Source organism: Rhineura floridana, chromosome 5 (assembly GCF_030035675.1).
Source record: "Rhineura floridana isolate rRhiFlo1 chromosome 5, rRhiFlo1.hap2, whole genome shotgun sequence".
Classification (NCBI taxonomy): Eukaryota; Metazoa; Chordata; class Lepidosauria; order Squamata; family Rhineuridae; genus Rhineura; species Rhineura floridana.
Genome location: NC_084484.1, coordinates 179,778,173 through 179,796,506, shown reverse-complemented (window position 1 = coordinate 179,796,506; position 18,334 = coordinate 179,778,173). Strand labels below are relative to the sequence as shown.

General features: G+C 43.3%; 1 protein-coding gene across 6 annotated transcripts in view; it reads right to left on the bottom strand.

Moving 5' to 3' along the window:
• RSF1 (remodeling and spacing factor 1) overlaps positions 1-18,334 on the bottom strand; it is a 68,662-nt gene that overhangs the window by 18,431 nt on the left and 31,897 nt on the right. For all 6 annotated transcript variants that reach the window (XR_009762921.1, XM_061629006.1, XM_061629003.1 and 3 more), the window contains 7 exons: positions 18,166-18,270; positions 11,127-11,206; positions 8,979-9,033; positions 8,040-8,149; positions 3,985-4,052; positions 1,981-2,188; positions 399-622 (listed from right to left, as the gene is read on the bottom strand). Coding sequence is in view for 5 of the 6 variants with exons in the window: in XM_061629006.1 (XP_061484990.1) it covers positions 399-622; positions 1,981-2,188; positions 3,985-4,052; positions 8,040-8,149; positions 8,979-9,033; positions 11,127-11,206; positions 18,166-18,270 (850 nt within the window). In the remaining variant the exon portion in view is untranslated. The remainder of the gene's footprint in view (positions 1-398; positions 623-1,980; positions 2,189-3,984; positions 4,053-8,039; positions 8,150-8,978; positions 9,034-11,126; positions 11,207-18,165; positions 18,271-18,334) is intronic.

Sequence of the window (18,334 nt, the reverse complement as noted above, 5' to 3'; positions counted from 1 at the left end):
ATATAGTCTGGACATGCAGTCTCAGTCAACAATCCAGCTGTAAATGCAGCTGAAGCTTCCAAACAAATGACGAAATCATCGTTGGTAGGACCACATTTCAATTCAGACTGGAGGGAAAGCAGTGGGGGAGGGGGTCTTGGGCCAAATCCAGCCTGGAGCAGTGCCACTTGGCTCTTCAGCTGCCAACTAGTAAGACGACAATGGTATTTGTGGCAACTGAACTCACTGGCAGGCCAATATAGAGGGCGAAGATCAAGATGCTGGATCATGAGTCCTCACTCAAGTCTCAAGATGGCCGACCCTCCAGGAAAACTGGTTGCTAACCAAGGGTCTAGTTCCCAACACTCAGTCCTTTGGGCCAACTGTCAAGCTACAAACAGTGAAAGAATCCAACTTACCAGAATCACCGCTTACATTATCCTCAGAGTCCTCATCTTCGTCATCTTCAGAGTATCTTTTCTTGACTGTTTTTCTCCGTAGTCGTCTGCTTTGCCTCATTGGCCTCGAATGGTGCCGCCTGGGCCTACGCCTGGAAAACTCTGTATCGCTATCGTCATTTGATGGCTGATCCTCTTCACTTTCATCTACGTTTTCGTCCGAAACCACAAATTCATCTTGTGATCTAAGAGGACAACGATTAGTTGGAAAGATCTTTGAAATTAGTGAGCTTACATTAAAAATAAGCCCTGACCGACTTGCATTTTAATAGAGAAGCTACTGACATAAGAAAATATTAGCTAAGGAAGATTTTTTAAAGACTTTCAATGGATTTACAGGTTGTCTTGCTGCAATGGCAAAAAAATTCACTCTCTTCTTCTGCCCGCAAAATTGGCTTTTCAGCAGCAGTCCCTCAGGTCCAATTCAAACATGCTACTTTGGATGCAGTAAATCCTCACACAGCTATCAACTCAAAAATTAGTCTGGGGGCCCTGCCTGTTTGAAAGTTCCCCATGAGGCCCTTCTCCAGGTCCCCCATCTGAAGGAGGCTCAGAGGCTGGTAACAAGGTAGAGGGCCCTTTCATGTGGCTCCCCATCTGTGGAATGCTCTCCCCAGCAATGCCTTCATTGGCATCTTTTCAAAGCCAGGTACAGACTTATTTTTTCCTCCAGGTTTCTGATAGATGGAGATGACGCCGTTTTGTTACTAGTGTGCTGCCAAAGCTTCCTCTGGCTGTTATAGAGGTTGCTTCGTTCTGTTTTTATGGTACAACATATTTATATTTCAAGTGTGTTGTAAGCGGCTTGAAGACCTTCAGGTAACAAGCAACAAACAGCTCTAATAAATAAAAAAATAAGAAAGGAGGAGGAGCTGCTCGCCCCTCACATGCCACCAGGGAGGCTTCTGACATCATCCTGAGCCAGATGTGAGGAGCCTGTGGCCCTCCCGATGTTGCTGGAGTACAAGTTCCATCATTGCTGACCACTAGCTATGCTGGCTGGGGCTGATGGGAATCTTAACAGCACCTGGAAATGCTGTGAAGGTTCCCTACCCCTGCTTTTAGCAAAACTAAAATACCGCAAATCTGCATTCCAACCTCAGGATCCAAAAGAGTGCCCAGAACCAACTACACAGAACTTTCAGCTACTACAGCCCTCTCCTGGGAGAGTGCCATTTCAGGTATAAGACTGCATATTTGAATGCACATGTAAAACAGCTCCATATACCTTGAATGCTATCATGCCAGATAAGAGGAACAGGTTAGAGCCCTTTCTTCCTAGATTCCAAAAGGCAAAACAGGGCAAATGTTCAAGCACGTAATCCTCATCTGCGATTGGAAGTGTAGGAAGGATTGTTCCAAGGGATAATCCTAAATACTGGTGTTTGGTTGGCCTGCACCTTATAGTGCTTCTGAGATCCAAAGCTGAGCACTTTTTACAATCCCACTGTTTCAACAGGAGACATTAATTCAAGCTGGGATCTGCAGAAATAAAATGCTCAGCTTGGGATGGATAACCCCTGAAATCTGCAGCAGGCCTTACCCTTCGCTGATTCTGAACTCATCCTCACTCTCCTCTTCATCCAGGTTGCTGTCACTGTCCAGGTCATTCAGACGCCGCCTTTTCTTTCGGCGAACTGCAACAGCCCTCAGAGGCCGCTTGCTTTCCTTCCTTTCTTCCTCCAGGATGGTGGAAATATCCTTCCCACGATGCCCTGTGATGTTAGACATGTCTTTCCCTCTCCCGCCTCCTACATTCAGGGGACCAAGACAATGGCGACTGTGAATCTTGTCTAGCTTCTATTCACTTCTTACCAAAATTTCCCTTCTGCTGGTACTGTCGAGAACGCTTGAATGTAACATGGCTCTTGTGCAAGGGACTGTGGGATTTCATCTTGTCCAGAAATGAGGTCTCTGTGTGAGAGCAAAGATTTTGCAGTTCCATTTCCCAGCTGCAGCTAACTGAGAGGCCAAGTGGGAACACCTGCTTATCTGTCGAGAGCCCGGTACCTAAGGTCAGCCTGGCCTGGGAATGGTTGGCAGATGTGCCAGTTAAGCGCAAAGACTAGAAGAAGTGTTACACACTAGAAGAAGTGTTTTTAATTTTTTTTAAAGTGTTTTTAAATTTGTATATTTCTATATTTGTTTTTAATGTTTTTAATTGTTGTAAACCGCTCAGAGAGCTTCGGATATGAGCCGGTATACAAATGTAATAAATAATAATAATAATATTAATACATCATGAGAAACCCCCTGATTGGATAACTAGTTTGTGACTGTTTTTAGGGACTTTTCCATAAGTATAGGAGTGGAATCTTTGGCCTTTGTTCCCCTGGGTTCCATCTTGCCTATAGGTGGGTACCTGTGGGGGTTCCATGCCATTTACTACCCAAGCTGTGCATCACTGAGGAGATGTGGGACTTTACAACAACTACCTCTTCTGTAAGTGGAGAATAGGTTAGCTAGTTTTATTGTTTTGTTTCTGTGTGACAGAACTCTGTCTGTATTTTACCTGGCCCCTTCTGGGTGTGGGTTTAATGAACCATTTGGCTACTTCTAATTGTGCACTTATATTTTATTCAATAAAGCTACTTCTTATTTACCAAAGTGTGTTCATTGCCGGGGGAAATTGGCTCTGAATCTGGTACCTTGGCCACTGACCACAGACTACTGTGTATTTGGGTTTGCCTGAAGCTCCAGGACAAGGAGTGCCCCCTTCTGGCTCTTGTCTTTTGGAATCCCTGGCAGGTTTATTTCTGGGCTCTGGGTTTCCCCTTGGCTCAGAGTGGTTAACCAGTTTAAGGGGTGGTGGCAGTCTACCTACAGTGCAGGGTTGTTGTTGGATTACTTAGCCCTGACAAGGGGAGATATTTTGCCAGGATCAATTGCTCTGGGTGGGAAGTTGAGCCCTGGGACTGCACAGAGTGCCAGGCCGGTGGCACTGGTGCATGACAAGTACCACGCTGCCCTCCATAACTAGTAGCCAAGGACAGGGCTGCACATTCCCATGTCTGCTGACAGATGGGATGGGTGGGGATCATGTCTTTCCTCCCCGTTAGAAAAGCAAAAAGCTTAAGCAAGGCTAGGGATACAAGAATGACACCCAGGTCCTTTATTTATACCTCCTCCTCCTCCAGAAGGAGCTCAGGAACACACATGGCTCCCTCCACTGCCACCTTTATCCTCAACAACCCTGCAAGGGAGGGTCAAGCTGAGTCACAGCAACTGGCACAAGAAAATCACATGGCTGAGTAGGGATCTGAGCCCAGGGCACCTTCGACTCACTCCAACCAGCTCAGAAGTCTGACGAGAGGGGGAAAGATTTGTTCTCTTTGTAGCAAACAAAGCAAATTCCGTTGTTTTCCTGCACTCGCATGAAATGGCAGAATAGTAGCCAAGCCCCTCAGCATACATTTAGTGCATGCTGTCCCTAAATTCAGGATTACCATCCACTACTCAGGTCACCCATATGCTTCTATTCTGACACTGTTGTATTCCAACAAATAATTTGAACGTATTTGTTCAAAAGGAGCCCTGTAAGACATACCTCCTCCATCAGCCTCCTTGATGTCATCCTCTATGGCTTCATCAATGGCTTCATCAAACTCATCAAACCTAGAACAACAACATTTGCCATTTTCAGTGCATAGCTGAACTATATTTCAGGGGATAACCTGGCAAACTTACAGTAACTGAGGAGGCCAAACGCATGAGGGAGCAGGGAGATTAATTTGTATCCCAAACTCGTGAAAGAGATTGCCGACAGAGCAAATACAGTGCCTTACCAGAAGTAATCAGACCCCGACCAATGCTCTCATATTACTGAATTACAAATGGTACATTGCAGTTTTGTTCTGTATATTTTATTTTGAAACACTGAAACTCAAAATCAATTATTGTAAGATGACATTGGTTTTAGGTTGAGAAATGTTTGTAAGAAACATAAAAAACTGAAACATATTGCTTGCATAAGTATCCAACCCACACACACTTAATATTTGGTAGAGCCATCTTTCGCTGCAATAACAGCTTTAAGTCTTTGGGGGTAAGTTTGCTTTGTACACAGTGTTGTAGGGATTTTGGCCCATTCTCCTTGGCAGATTTGTTCCAGGTCAGTCAGGTTGGTTGGACGTTGCTTGTGGACTGCAATTTTCAAAGAGCGCCACAGATTCTCAGTGGGATTGAGTTCAAGACTTTGACTGGGCAACTGTAGGTCATTCAACTTTTTGTTCTTGAGCCACTCCAGTGTTGCTTTGGCCTTGTGCTTGGGATCATTGTCCTGCTGAAAAGTGAATTTCCTCCCACGCTTCAGTTTTTTAGTGGACTGAAGCAGATTCTCTTGCAGTATTTCTCTGCATTTTTCTCCATCCTTGTTTCTATTTTAACAAGATGCCCCATCCCTGCTGATGAGAAGCATCCCCACAGCATGATGCTGCCACCACCATACCTCACTGTAGGGATGGTGTGTCTTGAGGCATGGGCAGTGTTACGTTTGTGCCACACACAGCGCTTTGAGTTTTGGCTGAAAAGCTCTATCTTGGTCTCATCTGACCACAAAACCTTTTCCCACATCGCAGCTGGAGCTTTCTGGCAAACTCCAGACATGCTTTCAGATGGTACTTTTTGAGTAACAGCTTCTTTCTTGCCACCCTCCCATACAGGCCACCGTGTTATGCAGAGCTCTTAATATGGTTGACTGGTGCACCATTTCTCCACTCCCAGCCACTGAACTCTGTAGCTCCTTCAAAGTGATTGTTGGCCTCTCTGTGGCTTCTCTCACAAGTCTCCTTCTTGTCCGAGTGCAGAGTTTTGAGGGACGGCCTTTTCTTGGCAGTGCCCAGGTGGTGTGATGCAGCTTCCACTTCTTGATGATTGATCCAACTGTTTGGATATTATTTTGTACCCTTTTCCTAATTTGTATTACATTATCTCTCACTTTTGTAGAATGCTCTTTGGCCTTCATTTTCCTTCAGATCCACGGCCTGACCAATGATCCTTCAACAGAGGGGGTTTTATCCTGACAATGTGACAGCAACTTCAATGGTTCACGGGTGGAGGCCAATGGTAAGGTAATTGTGTCCTCGATAGGGCAATTTCTTTCATTTGTGTAAACTGGGAGCTTCCACAGCACAGGGGTTACATACTTACGCAAGCAACATGTTTCAGTTTTTTATGTTTCTTACAAACATTTCCCAACATAAAACCAATGTCACCTTATAATAATTACTTTTGAGTTTCAGTGTTCCAAAATAAAATATCATTTTATTAAAAATAAAATGTACCATTTGTAATTCAGTAATATGAGAACATTCGTCGGGGTCTGATTACTTTTGAAAGGCACAGTAAAACCAATTAATGACTTCCTTCATTGCACACCCCAAAGATATGTATGTGAGTGAGTGAGTGACAGAGAGATTGATTTTGCACAAGTACTATGCTGCAAACCCTGCAGCATTCCTTCTTAAAATTCAAAGAATCAGGTTCCACATAATGTCTGAAGAGTTTATAGTACACACAAGCAGAAGAGGCTTTCTAACCTTCTTCACAGAATGTTAAGCACAAAAATCCAGTTATGAACTCTTTTTTCTTCTGAACTTTGCAGGACACTTTTCATAAATGAATTTATACTAAGAAGTATCTGAAATGGATTACATAGCCATACAAAGATGTTTTCTCCCTTCTTCCCCCCCAATCCCTCCAAAAGAACCCCCCCCCTGCTGTTCTTGTTTTTTGGATGCTACAGCAGCAGTGATCTACAGTTCATAAAAGAAAACAAAATATGGGAAGGCGGGATTAAAATGTAGCTAATTTTTTTTTAATTCATAATGGAGAAGGGGAAAAAAGGTCAACTGTCTCGCAGGCTTTACAGTTCAAGATTCTTCACTCAAAAGCAGCTGAAACCACCATGAGAGAAGCAAAAAGGCAGAAGCAGCATTTCACAGCCCTGCTGTTGAGCACAATACATTTCAAGTGTAATTTTTACTGACAAGTGACGACCCACTCAAACTGCTATGCTTGCAGAAAAGCTTAATCCCCATGGAGGACAGTCGGATAACCTGGGGCAAGAGGGCAGTTCTGCTAGCTCATCAGTTTGCCTCAACTGTCAGGGACATGACGATTCCATCTACGAAACCCAGCATACAATTAAGCCAGCCTCCTCTTGCTAACCAAACAAGGCAGAACTTTCATGATGATCAGGGGACTGGAAACCAAGCCCTCTGAGGAGAGACTGAAAGAACTGGGCATATTTAGCCTGGAGAAGACTGAGGGGAGATATGATAGCACTCTTCAAGTACATGAAAGGTTGTCACATAGAGGAGGGCCGGGATCTCTTCTCAATTGTCCCAGAGTGCAGGACACGGAATAATGGGCTCAAGTTGCAGGGAGCCAGATTTCGACTGGACATCAGGAAAAACTTCCTGTTAGAGCCATACAACAATGGAACCAATGACCTAGAGAGGAGGTGGGTTCTCTGACACTGGAGGCCTTCAAGAGGCAGCTGGACAGCCATCTGTCGGGAATGCTTTGATTTGGATTCCTGCATTGAGCAGGGGGTTGGACTTGATAGCCTTATAGGCCCCTTCCAACTCTACTATTCTATATGAGTCTTAGCATATTGTCTCCTATACTCGAGGAGTACACAGCCATCATGCCTAGTAGCCACTGACAGCCTTATCTCCCATGAACTTGGGCTCCCTTTGGGAGGAAGGGCAGGATATCAATCAGTCAATCAATCATCAATCTCCTTTTAAATCCATCCAAGCTGGTGACCATCACCAATCTTATGGCAGCAGATTCCATAGTTTAACTATGCCACCATTCAAGAGGCAGTGCTGGAGCTTTGCTGCATATTTTGATGTGGAATGTGCAGCTTGCCACCATGGTACTTACACATGCCAAATCCAATATAAGAGGAGTATGATGTGAAATAACACATAGCATTCAGCAAACCGATGCGTTGTAACTGACGGCACAAAATTGGAAGATAAGGAAGGATAGACCCTGTGGCACCAGGAGATTTCCCACCCCCTTTCCCAGACCCTTGCAGAAAAAGAGCTGGGACACCAGAGTGACACTTCTCCTCTACCCAAAACTGTCACAGTCAGGAGATGTGCGCGTCAACAAGCTCCACTGTGCATGTGTCAATGGGGAATATTCATGGTAGCAATGGGAAGCATGCAAGCACACCCTGCCCACTGCAGCAAACCTGAGCCTTTGGAGGGGCAGGGGGCTGCGTAGAACAGCCACATTCTGCTGCTGAAGCAGTACAGATGGGAAGTTGAGGCTGGTCTTGAATAAAAGGTGCCCTTTGAGTCCAATTCCCTTGCTCCCCAAAGCATTTGCAGGGAGGGAGTCTCAATCCCCTTAGCCTTCCTCCACTGCTGGAGGGAGAGGAGAAGAATTGTGCTCGGACTGTGCACTTTGTCTGAGACCAACCCCAACCCCCAGACACTTTGAGGATGAGGAAGACTGAACTGAAGTCAGCCTCCCTCTGCTGCTGAGACAACCCTCCCTTCTACCCTCCTCTCCTTTTTTTTTAAACATTGCCACCGTGAACTGAAGATTCTTTTATTGCATCCCTTCAAAAAAGAAGTCGCTTGCCTGTAGCTGATGCACTTCCGTTGCCTAGTTGACCTCCTTTCAAGCAGCTTTGCTTTTGATTTTTTGGAATCTTTCTTCTTTTCGTCCACACTTTCAGGTATTTCAGGCTCCTGGTTCAAGACACACCATTGTTAAGCACAGCAATAGCTGTATGTGTTATATAATATGTTGTAAGTTGCCTAGAGACCACTAGGTAGGAGGCAACCAACGTATTAAACAAACAAATAAATAATAGCTGTAGCCAATGTTAAAGGTTTTCGCTACACATTGATGTTACAATGTCAGCCTTAATCCCCCGCTTTTCCAGTAGCAACAATCTGTTGCACAAACAACTGCACAACTGTTCCTCCCCCCAACCCCCACCTAGGGTTGTATCCAAATAAGTTCTATTTAGAGTAGACTCATTGGAATCAATGAACCTAAATGAGTCACGGTCATCAATTTCAATGGGTCTACTCTGCATAGGATTAGCATTGGATACAACCTCTTGTAACTATTACATCATGTAGTTTTTGGCACGTGTCGTTAGACCAGTCTCACCCTGACTTGCAAATGTGAGAGGGTGAGACTGATCAAACAACAAGGGCCAAGGTGGAGATTCTGACAACAATGGCAAGTTCCCAGGCCACACGACTGCACAGACAGACTTACAAATAAGCACGTGCAGAAGCCATAGGCAATGGAGAAGGGAAGCACAAAGAGTGCATTGGATTTTTAGTGGTCAGAGAGCCAGGTTTTATTGCCCTGCACAGCTCCTGAACCCTTCGCAACAGGAGAATTTATCAGGCAAAATAAGCAGATGCATACAAATTGATTTGGGCAATTTATGTGTATTGCAGATTCAGCTTTTCTTGGGGCAGAATTTGTATTGTTTTCAGCATACACACTCCTGGCTCTATGCCTGAAAGTAAAAGATATCAATGAGTTCATTTCACTTACTCGTGGAGGAATGATGTTCTCGATACTAATACCCACATACACAAGGCGTTCTTTCCTTGGAGGGAAAAATAAAAAAAGGTGACATTTCTTCACAGTACCTGCTCACATTGCCACATTTCCCCTATACTGTAGGTTAAAGCATAACGGCACCTGTTTACTTTAATACCAGACCTGTATCCTTTATCTAGCTGTACCCATAGCTGGCTCCAACATGGCCATTAAGTGACTTCTGCACACTGGGTTGGTGCTAAACCTGGTTAATGAAAGCTCCAGCACAGGTGGAATGCCAACCATGGTTAGCCCAAAAAATGAAAGCGAATGGAGGAAGGGTGCGTGAGGTCAAGAGAAAAGACCCACACACCTATGGAGCATTCCTGAACTACAAACTATTGTTAGGAAATTGGGCAGTGTTACATCTGCTTCAGACTAACATAGACATGTTGGTGCATGGGCTGATAAATGTGTATGGCTAGCAATATCACTGCTGAATTTATCTCTCTCTCATTGCATTTATTTATCTAAAACATTTATGTCCCACTTTTGCAACAGAAGGCAAATAATAGAAGTAATATAAAGTAAAGGACAACGCTGCCTTAAATCAGGCTCCCCAACCTGTTTGACAATTGGACATGCAGGCTGGGGCTCATGGGAGTTGAATTCAAAATATCTGGAGGGCATCAGGTTGGGGAAGGCTGCTTTAGATCCTTTGACCTCTTAGGTCAGGGTGGAAAATTATTATAGAGATAAAATGTATTGGGGAAGGGCTGTAGCTCAGTGGTAGAGCCTCTGCCTTGCATGCAGACAGTCCCAGGTTCAATCCCCAGCACCTCCAGGTAGGGCTGGGAGAGACGTCTACCCGAAACCCTGGAGAGCAGCTGCCAGTCAGTGTAGACAAAAGTGTCGCGTGTCCTTGGGCTAACCCCCACTTTGGTTCATTTGGAGTCGAAGGGGTGGCAAGGCCCTGGAGTATTCTGGACTGCATCTCCCACCCCACAGCCCGTTTTCTGGCTCGTTGTGCCTTCCTAAACACTGTGAAATGAGGACAAGAAGCAAGGGCAATCTTTTGGCACTTTCGGAGGAACGTGAAGACCCTGAATTAAATGTTATCTCATTTCTTGGCCGATTTCCTCACACCCAGCAGAACCATCCCATTGGTCAAAGACAGCATTAGAAAGCAGAACTAGTTTTTCTGAGCGTCAGCAAGAAATACACACACAAACATGAGATCACCTCATACCCAGACCCGTCCTTTTCATGTTGATTTGTAAGAGGAAAGTGTATTAAGACTGAACCAAAAAAACAACCCAAGAATTTCTAAAGTACAAAATGTGAGGCTTCCCTAACTTTTCTGTGAAAAAAAACTTCTCAGTGATGAGAAGGTTCCTGTCCTCCAAATAAAGAAAAAGGAGACCTACTGAGTTGATCCAACCCTGAAAAATGTATTTCTGGTACAGCAATCAGCACGCTATTGCCCCTCACACTCGGGCTTCAAAGCTTCCCCATTAAAGAACTATGGGTGTTCTGTGATTCTCCCCTTTTCATCCCTACACTGCTGCGACCTTCCTGCCCTCTGCAAAACGGCCACCACTTTAGGAAAAGTCACACTGTGATTACATGGCGTTGGCCTGAGGGCAACTCTTTTCACCCTTAAATGAACTTACAAGATAACAACAATACTGCCAAAATCTTAGTCATATATAAGAGAGGCTTAGGATGGAGCCATGCTGCTCTGCATGTTCTAATATCACAGAAAAGCCAACCTGAAAGCCTACATGCTTATTGACGAACAGATCTGCAGCACACACACACAGAGAAAATGGAAGTCCCTCTGGATACAACCCATCTCTACCACACAAACAACATTTCTCAAACTTTATGAAATTATTCTAGTTCCGAGGATGGGATGTCTTCTGCACCCCATAACCTACAAAACCCAGCAGGAAGATTCCCACTCAGTTACTACAACTTTTTTTTAAAAAAAACCCTGTCTTTATTGATGTTTAAGCATATAAAAACAAGGTATACTGTCAGTAATATGACAGTGATGCAAATACAATCTGTTAGTATTTTCTCACTTGCTGGACGCCTTTTGCTATGTGTGTTTAGAGGGATTGCTAAACCATTCACTAACAAATTATGTTTTGATACCTTCGTTCAGCACGCTCTTTCTTTTTCAAGACAACATCCAGGTCCTGCAGCTGTTCTTCCAACTTCTCACAGAGCAATTTCTATGGGAATAAACCAAAATGTAGCATTAACATACACCGCAAACATCTTGATGCAGCCAATTTCTTAACAGGCCCCATCCCAAACATTCCTCTTCAGTGTGATGACTGTCACAGGCAGCAAACACCTGACAGTTCTCCAGACATCAGGCAGTGAGAAAAAGAAAGACTGCTTGGCAAAATTAGGAAACGCAAATTACTTTGGAAACCTTCCCTTTGGAAACTTTGGATGACCCTCACTGTGAAGCATGCTCAAAAGTATGCACTACATTTTATTATTCCCAAGTCTGGTCTTGCAGTTCAAGCCCACAGAAATGCCACCTATTCCACAGGCGGCAGGCAGAAGCAAAAGGTTCACAATACATGAATGAGAATGTCAGAGTCACAGGGGAATGTTGGACCGGGGGAGGGGGGAGAGAGAGAAAGCCTTCATCAAAGCGACTGACTCCACCTGAAACATACTGGACTTGATTGCTGATGGTTAACAATAAAAAAGGGTTTAATTCACATTCCCTCCCATCCTTCCAGGAGAGCAAATTCCTCCCATCATTACCTATGATAAAGTGTTTTTAGCAACAATGGACTTCAAAACCAAATTAGACCTGGTTTAGAAGGAAACCTAAGTTAGCCATGATCAATGCTTCTGTGGAGGAAATTTGCACTCCTGAATGGAAGAGTGCAGAGAAAATAATGCCATGAGCTAAGCAATTAGGAATATTACATCTGCACAGGGCCTGTATGATCTGACAATGACAAATGGCACACAACAACAGATGTACATCTGTATAGCACTTAGAAAACCATGGGTCCTTTATAAATGTTAAACTGTGTGTGCATGTTTCTGTAAACACACATGCATAGCTTTTCATGGAAATGCTAGAATCCTCAAACCCCAATTGGAATGAAAATGAGAATGTATTATTATTACTATTATTACTATTATTATTATTTGTATACCGCCCCATAGCCAAAGCTCTCTAGGCAGTTTACAACAATTAGTTAGGCGTATACAAAAAGTAGAGGAACTGTGGAAAATCAGAACGTTATCCCTGGATACAAAATTGAAAAGGCAGCAGATTTTACATGAGATGGTTTTATAGCGTATTGGGGTGGCTGGTGTCCATTGGGACTGGTAGGGCAGAAAGCAGGGAGCCCAAACAGTAAATGGAACCTGAGCTAACAACAGGCAGAGCCAACTAATTCTAGTTTTGTCCCCATCCTCCTCCCTGCTGAATTCTATACAAGCAACACTGAGACTGAGGAGAAGAAGTCGGCACACAGTGCCCCCCCTAGACTGGTTTTAAAGTCAGAAGGCTGGCAGGTCAGGGGCAGGCTGAGGCTGGTGCCCCATTTGCCTAACAGAGCTGCCTCCACTGCAGTGTATGTCAAAGCCAGCACAGGTATTCGCAGAAATCATTGTGGGTGGAAATTACAAGCCTATTAGTGATAGTAACAACATCATTAGCTCAAGCAGATAAAGATTTTTGATTGCTCTTGGGATACAAAAGAAATCTGGACCAAAAAAAAAGGCAGAGTTCAGGAATACTGGGCATTTCTACCTGCCAACTAAATGAGCAGATATAAATACTGCTCTTGATAAAAGCAGCAACATTTCTAGACATTATCCAAGGTTGTGTCTTGGGACACTTTATTTTATTTATTAACTAAAATATTTATTGTTGTTATGTGCCTCCAAGTCAACTACGACTTATGGCGACCCTATGAATCAGTGACCTCCAAGAGCATCTGTCATGAACCACCCTGTTCAGATCTTGTAAGTTCAGGTCTGTGGCTTCCTTGATGGAATCAATCCATCTCTTGTTTGGCCTTCCTCTTTTTCTACTTCCTTCTGTTTTTCCAAGCATTATTATCTTTTCTAATGAATCATGTCTTCTCATTATGTGTCCAAAGTATGATAACCTCAGTTTCATCATTTTAGCTTCTAGTGATAGTTCTGGTTTAATTTGTTCTAACACCCAATTATTGGTCTTTTTTGCAGTCCATAGTATGAGCAAAGCTCTTCTCCAACACCACATTTCAAATGAGTTGATTTTTCTCTTATCCGCTCTTTTCAATGTCCAACTTTCACATCCATACATAGAGATCGGAAATACCATGGTCTGAATGATCCTGACTTTAGTGTTCAGTGATACATCTTTACATTTGAGGACCTTTTCTAGTTCTGTCACAGCTGCCCTCCCCAGTCCTAGCCTTCTTCTGATTTCTTGAGTATTGTCTCCAGTTTGGTTAATGATTGTGCCAAGGCATTGATAATCCTTGACAAGTTCAATGTCCTCATTATCAACTGTAACGTTGCATAAATCTTATGTTGTCATTACTTTAGTCTGTTTGACGTTCAGCTGTAGTCCTGCTTTTGTGCTTTCCTCTTTAACTTTCATCAGCATTCGTTTCAAATCATTACTGGTTTCTGCTAGTAGTATGGTATCGTCTGCATATCTGAAATTATTGATATTTCTCCCTCCAATTTTCACACCTCCTTCATTTTGGTCCAATCCTGCTTTCCGTATGATATGTTCTGCGTACAGATTAAATAAATAGGGTGATAAAATACACCCCTGTCTCACACCCTTTCCGATGGGGAACCAAACGGTTTCTCCATATTCTGTCCTAACAGTATAAATATTTATATCCTGCCCTATATCAAACAGTTTTCAGGGCAGGGTACAAAAATGCATTTAAAACAATCATTTCAGCAGTATCTCAAACCCTAAGAAACTTAAAAGACAGAGCAGCTGATTCCCTTATTACTAAACAACAGAGTTTAATAATTCATAAATGCCTGAGAGAATAACCAGATCTTAGCCTGGTGCTGAAATGGAGCTAAAGTTGGTGCCAGACAGAGGGGAAGCTATTCCACCGCAGGGGTGCCACTACAAAAAAGGCCCTTTCCTGTGTCACCACATAATATATGGTTTCAATGGTGGTATGCTAAGGGTCTCCCTGAAAGATGTTAATGCCCGGGCAGGGTAACGTTGAGAGAAGTGCTCCATTAAGCATTCGGTCTCAAGTCATTCAGGGCTTTATAGGTCATCACCTACATCTTGAATTCAGACCAGAAATGCATTGGCAGCCACAGCAGCTCTTTTAACACTACTGTTATGTGGCTCTTTCAAGCTGCTCCACAAAACAGCCCAGCAGTCACATTCCATATTAGGCATGTCTTGAAGGACAGCCCACAAACAGTGATTTACAGTAATCCAACTGGGAGGTTGCCAGAGCATGGTTTTTGTGACCAGGCTCTCTCTATCAAGGAACAGTTGTAGCTGGTGAACCACCCACAGTTGGCCAAAGGCACTCTGAGCCACTAAAGCCTCCTAAGCTTCAGGGACAGAGAATGACCTAAGAGTACTCCCAAACTACGCAACTACTTCTTCAGGAGGGATGCAGCCTCATCTAAAATAAGACTGTCTGCTTTAGTCCCAGATCTGAGAACCACTGACCTACAGAGCTTTAAAATTAGAAGAGTTGGCTTGAAACTTAAACAGTGCTGAGGGTCTGGCAGCAGACTTAAATATGGTTGAACCACTTGGAAAATGTGACCACAGGGTGACAAGTTCAAAATGCACAAGAAAATGGCCTGGAAAATGCAACATCCTTGATGACTACATTCAAATGGGGGTCTCTGGCAAGAACAAGAGGGTTAGTTAAAATAAAGCTTTTAAAAAATGCTATTAGGAATGTTAAACCCATTCAGGTCCTTGAATGTTATTTATTAAATTTATATCCCGCCCTTCCTCGCAGAAGGAGCCCAGAGTGGCAAACAAATGACAAATCACTAAAAACACCTATAAAACATCATATTTATAAAACAATAACTGCCAGAAATGCTTGAATAAAACATATGCCATAAATTAGAAAAAACAGAATCAAGTGGCAGAAAGAAAGCAGAACAGTTAATGTAGTCACAGGGAAAAATGTAAATTTCATCAATAAGGCAAGCCAAGAAGAAATGGAAGAGCAAACTGCTAGATTCGCAAACAGCTAAAAACAAAACCATTTTAGTGCATTAGAAGCGGAGTGAGGCAACACAACTGTCAGACAACAAAGATGTACTATGAATTCTGAATTCTGTTAGAAAGTTTTAAAGCTGCACAATGGAATAACCCAACACAACAGCTGGAAACTGTTGTGCAACAGACGGCACATTCTATTTTGCAACGAACTTACCAGCAACCTGCTTTTGCATTCTTTTGCACAACAACATTCTGCAGGCGCAAAACATTTGGCCAGCGGAACATGTGTACCACTAAGTGACTTTAACTTAGCGCTAAGCCGGATACAACTGCAAACCTATTGGTACTTACCTGGGAATAAACCCCTTTGAAAATAATGGGACTTACTTCCAAGTAAACTGTTTAGGATTGTGCTGCAGATGATCCCCTGCATCATTTTGCATTGTGTGTGATGCTGGAGGAACACCCATCCCTGACTCACTGAGGCAAGGGAGAGGGAAGTGGGGTGCTGGCGGGGTAGGGGGAGAGAAGGGATCTGAAGAGCTGAGTCAAACAGAAACAAAGGCATAATACTTTTACAAGACTGACAACCAACTAAAAAGTCTTAATGAGCTAGCATTTTGAGCACACCTTCTTCAGGCTTTGTGCTGAGCACAGCAAGTACAACAAAAGCAAAGTGCTGGAGGTGGGGGGGAAAAAGATGATCCTGGAAATGGGGGTGCCATTACACAGGCTGCAACCCTATGAACACTTACTTTGGAGTAAGCCCCACTGAACACAGGAGGACTCACTTCTGAGTAAACATGCTTAGGACTGCAGTTAGTTCGGTTAGGCTTTCTGAAGCAAAAAAAAAGATCTCAGATTGCACGTAGGCATGTTGGGGTCAAAGAACAACAGCTATTCTCTCTGTGAGAATACAGAAGCCAGCAATGAGGAAGCGGCTTTATACCAGATTAGTAGAAAGCCAGTGTGGTGTAGTGGTTAGTCAGACAGGGTCCTGGGAGACCAGGGTTTGAATCCTCACTTGGCCATGAAGCTCACCGGGTGACCTTGGGTCAGTTACTGCCTCTCAGCCTGACCTACCTCACAGGGTTGTTCCGAGGATAAAATTGAGAAGGGGAGAACCATGTTTGTATACCACCTTGAGCTCCTTGGAGGAAAGGTGGGACCTAAATGTAATAATAAATAAATATTTGTCCATCTAGCTCAGTACTGCCTGCTCTGACTTGCAGCAGCTCTGCAGGGTTCCCAGCAAAGCATCTCTCCATTGCTACCTAACCCTTTTAACTGGAAATGACAGGAACTAAACCAGATTGATTCTATATGCAGAGCCAGTGCTCTACTGCTGAGCTACACCCCTCCCTCCCTCCCTCCCCTAAATCCAGTTGTTCACATCTGTCACTAGGAAACAAGGGGCCCCAAAGGACGAAGATTCAGAACTGGCAAAAGAAGTCAAAAGTCATCCATCTGACAGTAGTAAGAGCTGAAGTATGTTATGTCACTAAAATCAGCCTCATCACCAGCGGGCTGAAAGGTAGCCAGCATTAACATCAGGTTTTTTCCCAAAAAGGACCAATGGGCAAATCCAGGAAATTAATAGACTTGTTAGCCAAGCATACTCCTTTGGCAATTTGGGTGAAAAATATGATGGTTAGAACTGCTCAATATACAGAAGAACAAGCCTTGCTGAGGAAGACTCAGCATGGCACTTGCAAAGGGAAACCTTGCCTCACTAACCTTTTAGAATGCTTTCAGGGTATCAACACAAATGCAGAATGGGGTGATCCCTGTGGACACTGTATACTTGGGTTTTCAAAAAGCTTTTGACAAAGTCCCTCACCAAAGGCTCCTAAGGAAATTTAGCAGTCATGCGAAAAGAGGACATGTCCTTTTACAGAGACCAGTAACTGGTTAAAAGAAAGGAAACAGAAGGTAGGAATAAATTGACAATTCTCACAATGAAGAGAAGTTAACAGCAGGGTTCCTCGAGGATTTGTACTAGCAGCGGCAGTATTTAAATGAGATAAATGAACTAGAATCAGGTAAGATATTAAGGCAGCCAAATATAAAGAGGGCATTATTTGCATTTTGCTAAGGACTGCAAAATCCTAAATGCACTGTGAACCTATTATATGTTAAAGCTCTCCCTTGAGTTTGGTGATTGGAGAGAAAAAGAATGAGAGATGAGATTCAGCATGATGCAAAGCGACAGTCAAGAAAACACAGACACCCTAATCTTACATGTACAAAGATGAGATCTCCACTAGCTGTAGCCTCCACTGAATCATCAACTCAGTGTGCTGTAGCAGTTTTTTTTTAAAGTCAAATTAAGTATTAGAAAACTCTACGTAAGACAGAGGACAGAAGTTGATTCTGAGGTTACTGAAGAAGTTATTCTGGGACCAGGTTTCACTGTCCTTGTCTCTCCAGAATGATGTCAACATCATAGAATCAGAATAAATTATTAAAATAATGATGCACATTTTCTCAAATTGCAGAATTTAAATTGGTTGCAGACCCTAGCCTTTCTGTGTACAGAATCTGGATTGCCTGGACACAGACATTATTTTCCCCTCTCTTTTTTTTGAAGCGCAGTGTACACACACCCGAGTATATTAGCAGATAACAGGGAACAAGCAATGGATGGTTTGTGTTTAGTTTATGCTTATATATTAATTGGTTTCTGACAGTAAGCTGCAGAAAGTTATGTGTGCCTGCAAACAAATGTTTTTATGATGCAATTTGGTCACTGTAAATTAAATGTTATTTTCCTAAGATTACAATATAGCCTTGTTCCAGAGACACACAAAGCTACTTCTGTTATTTTAAACTTCTTTTTATAATAATGGGTACTAAGCCCAATGTAAAGAAAAACCTAGCACTGCCAAAAGGAATGGAGGAGACATGAAGAGAAGGCTCCTTTCTATGACTACACCACAACTGAGCATTTGCATGAGGGACAGAAAAGTAAAATAAGACAAGGCCTACATGTTGGCAAGGTGGGCAGAACCACTCTCCATCGGGAATGATCATCAGTGGGGGTCGAAGACACGCTGTGTGGTAGCCGCTGTCACAAGAGTCGCACAGGAGAATCTGCGGAAATAAACCAAAGTATCAGTGGGGCTTGCACCCACATTGTGAAGCACATCAAGGTGCA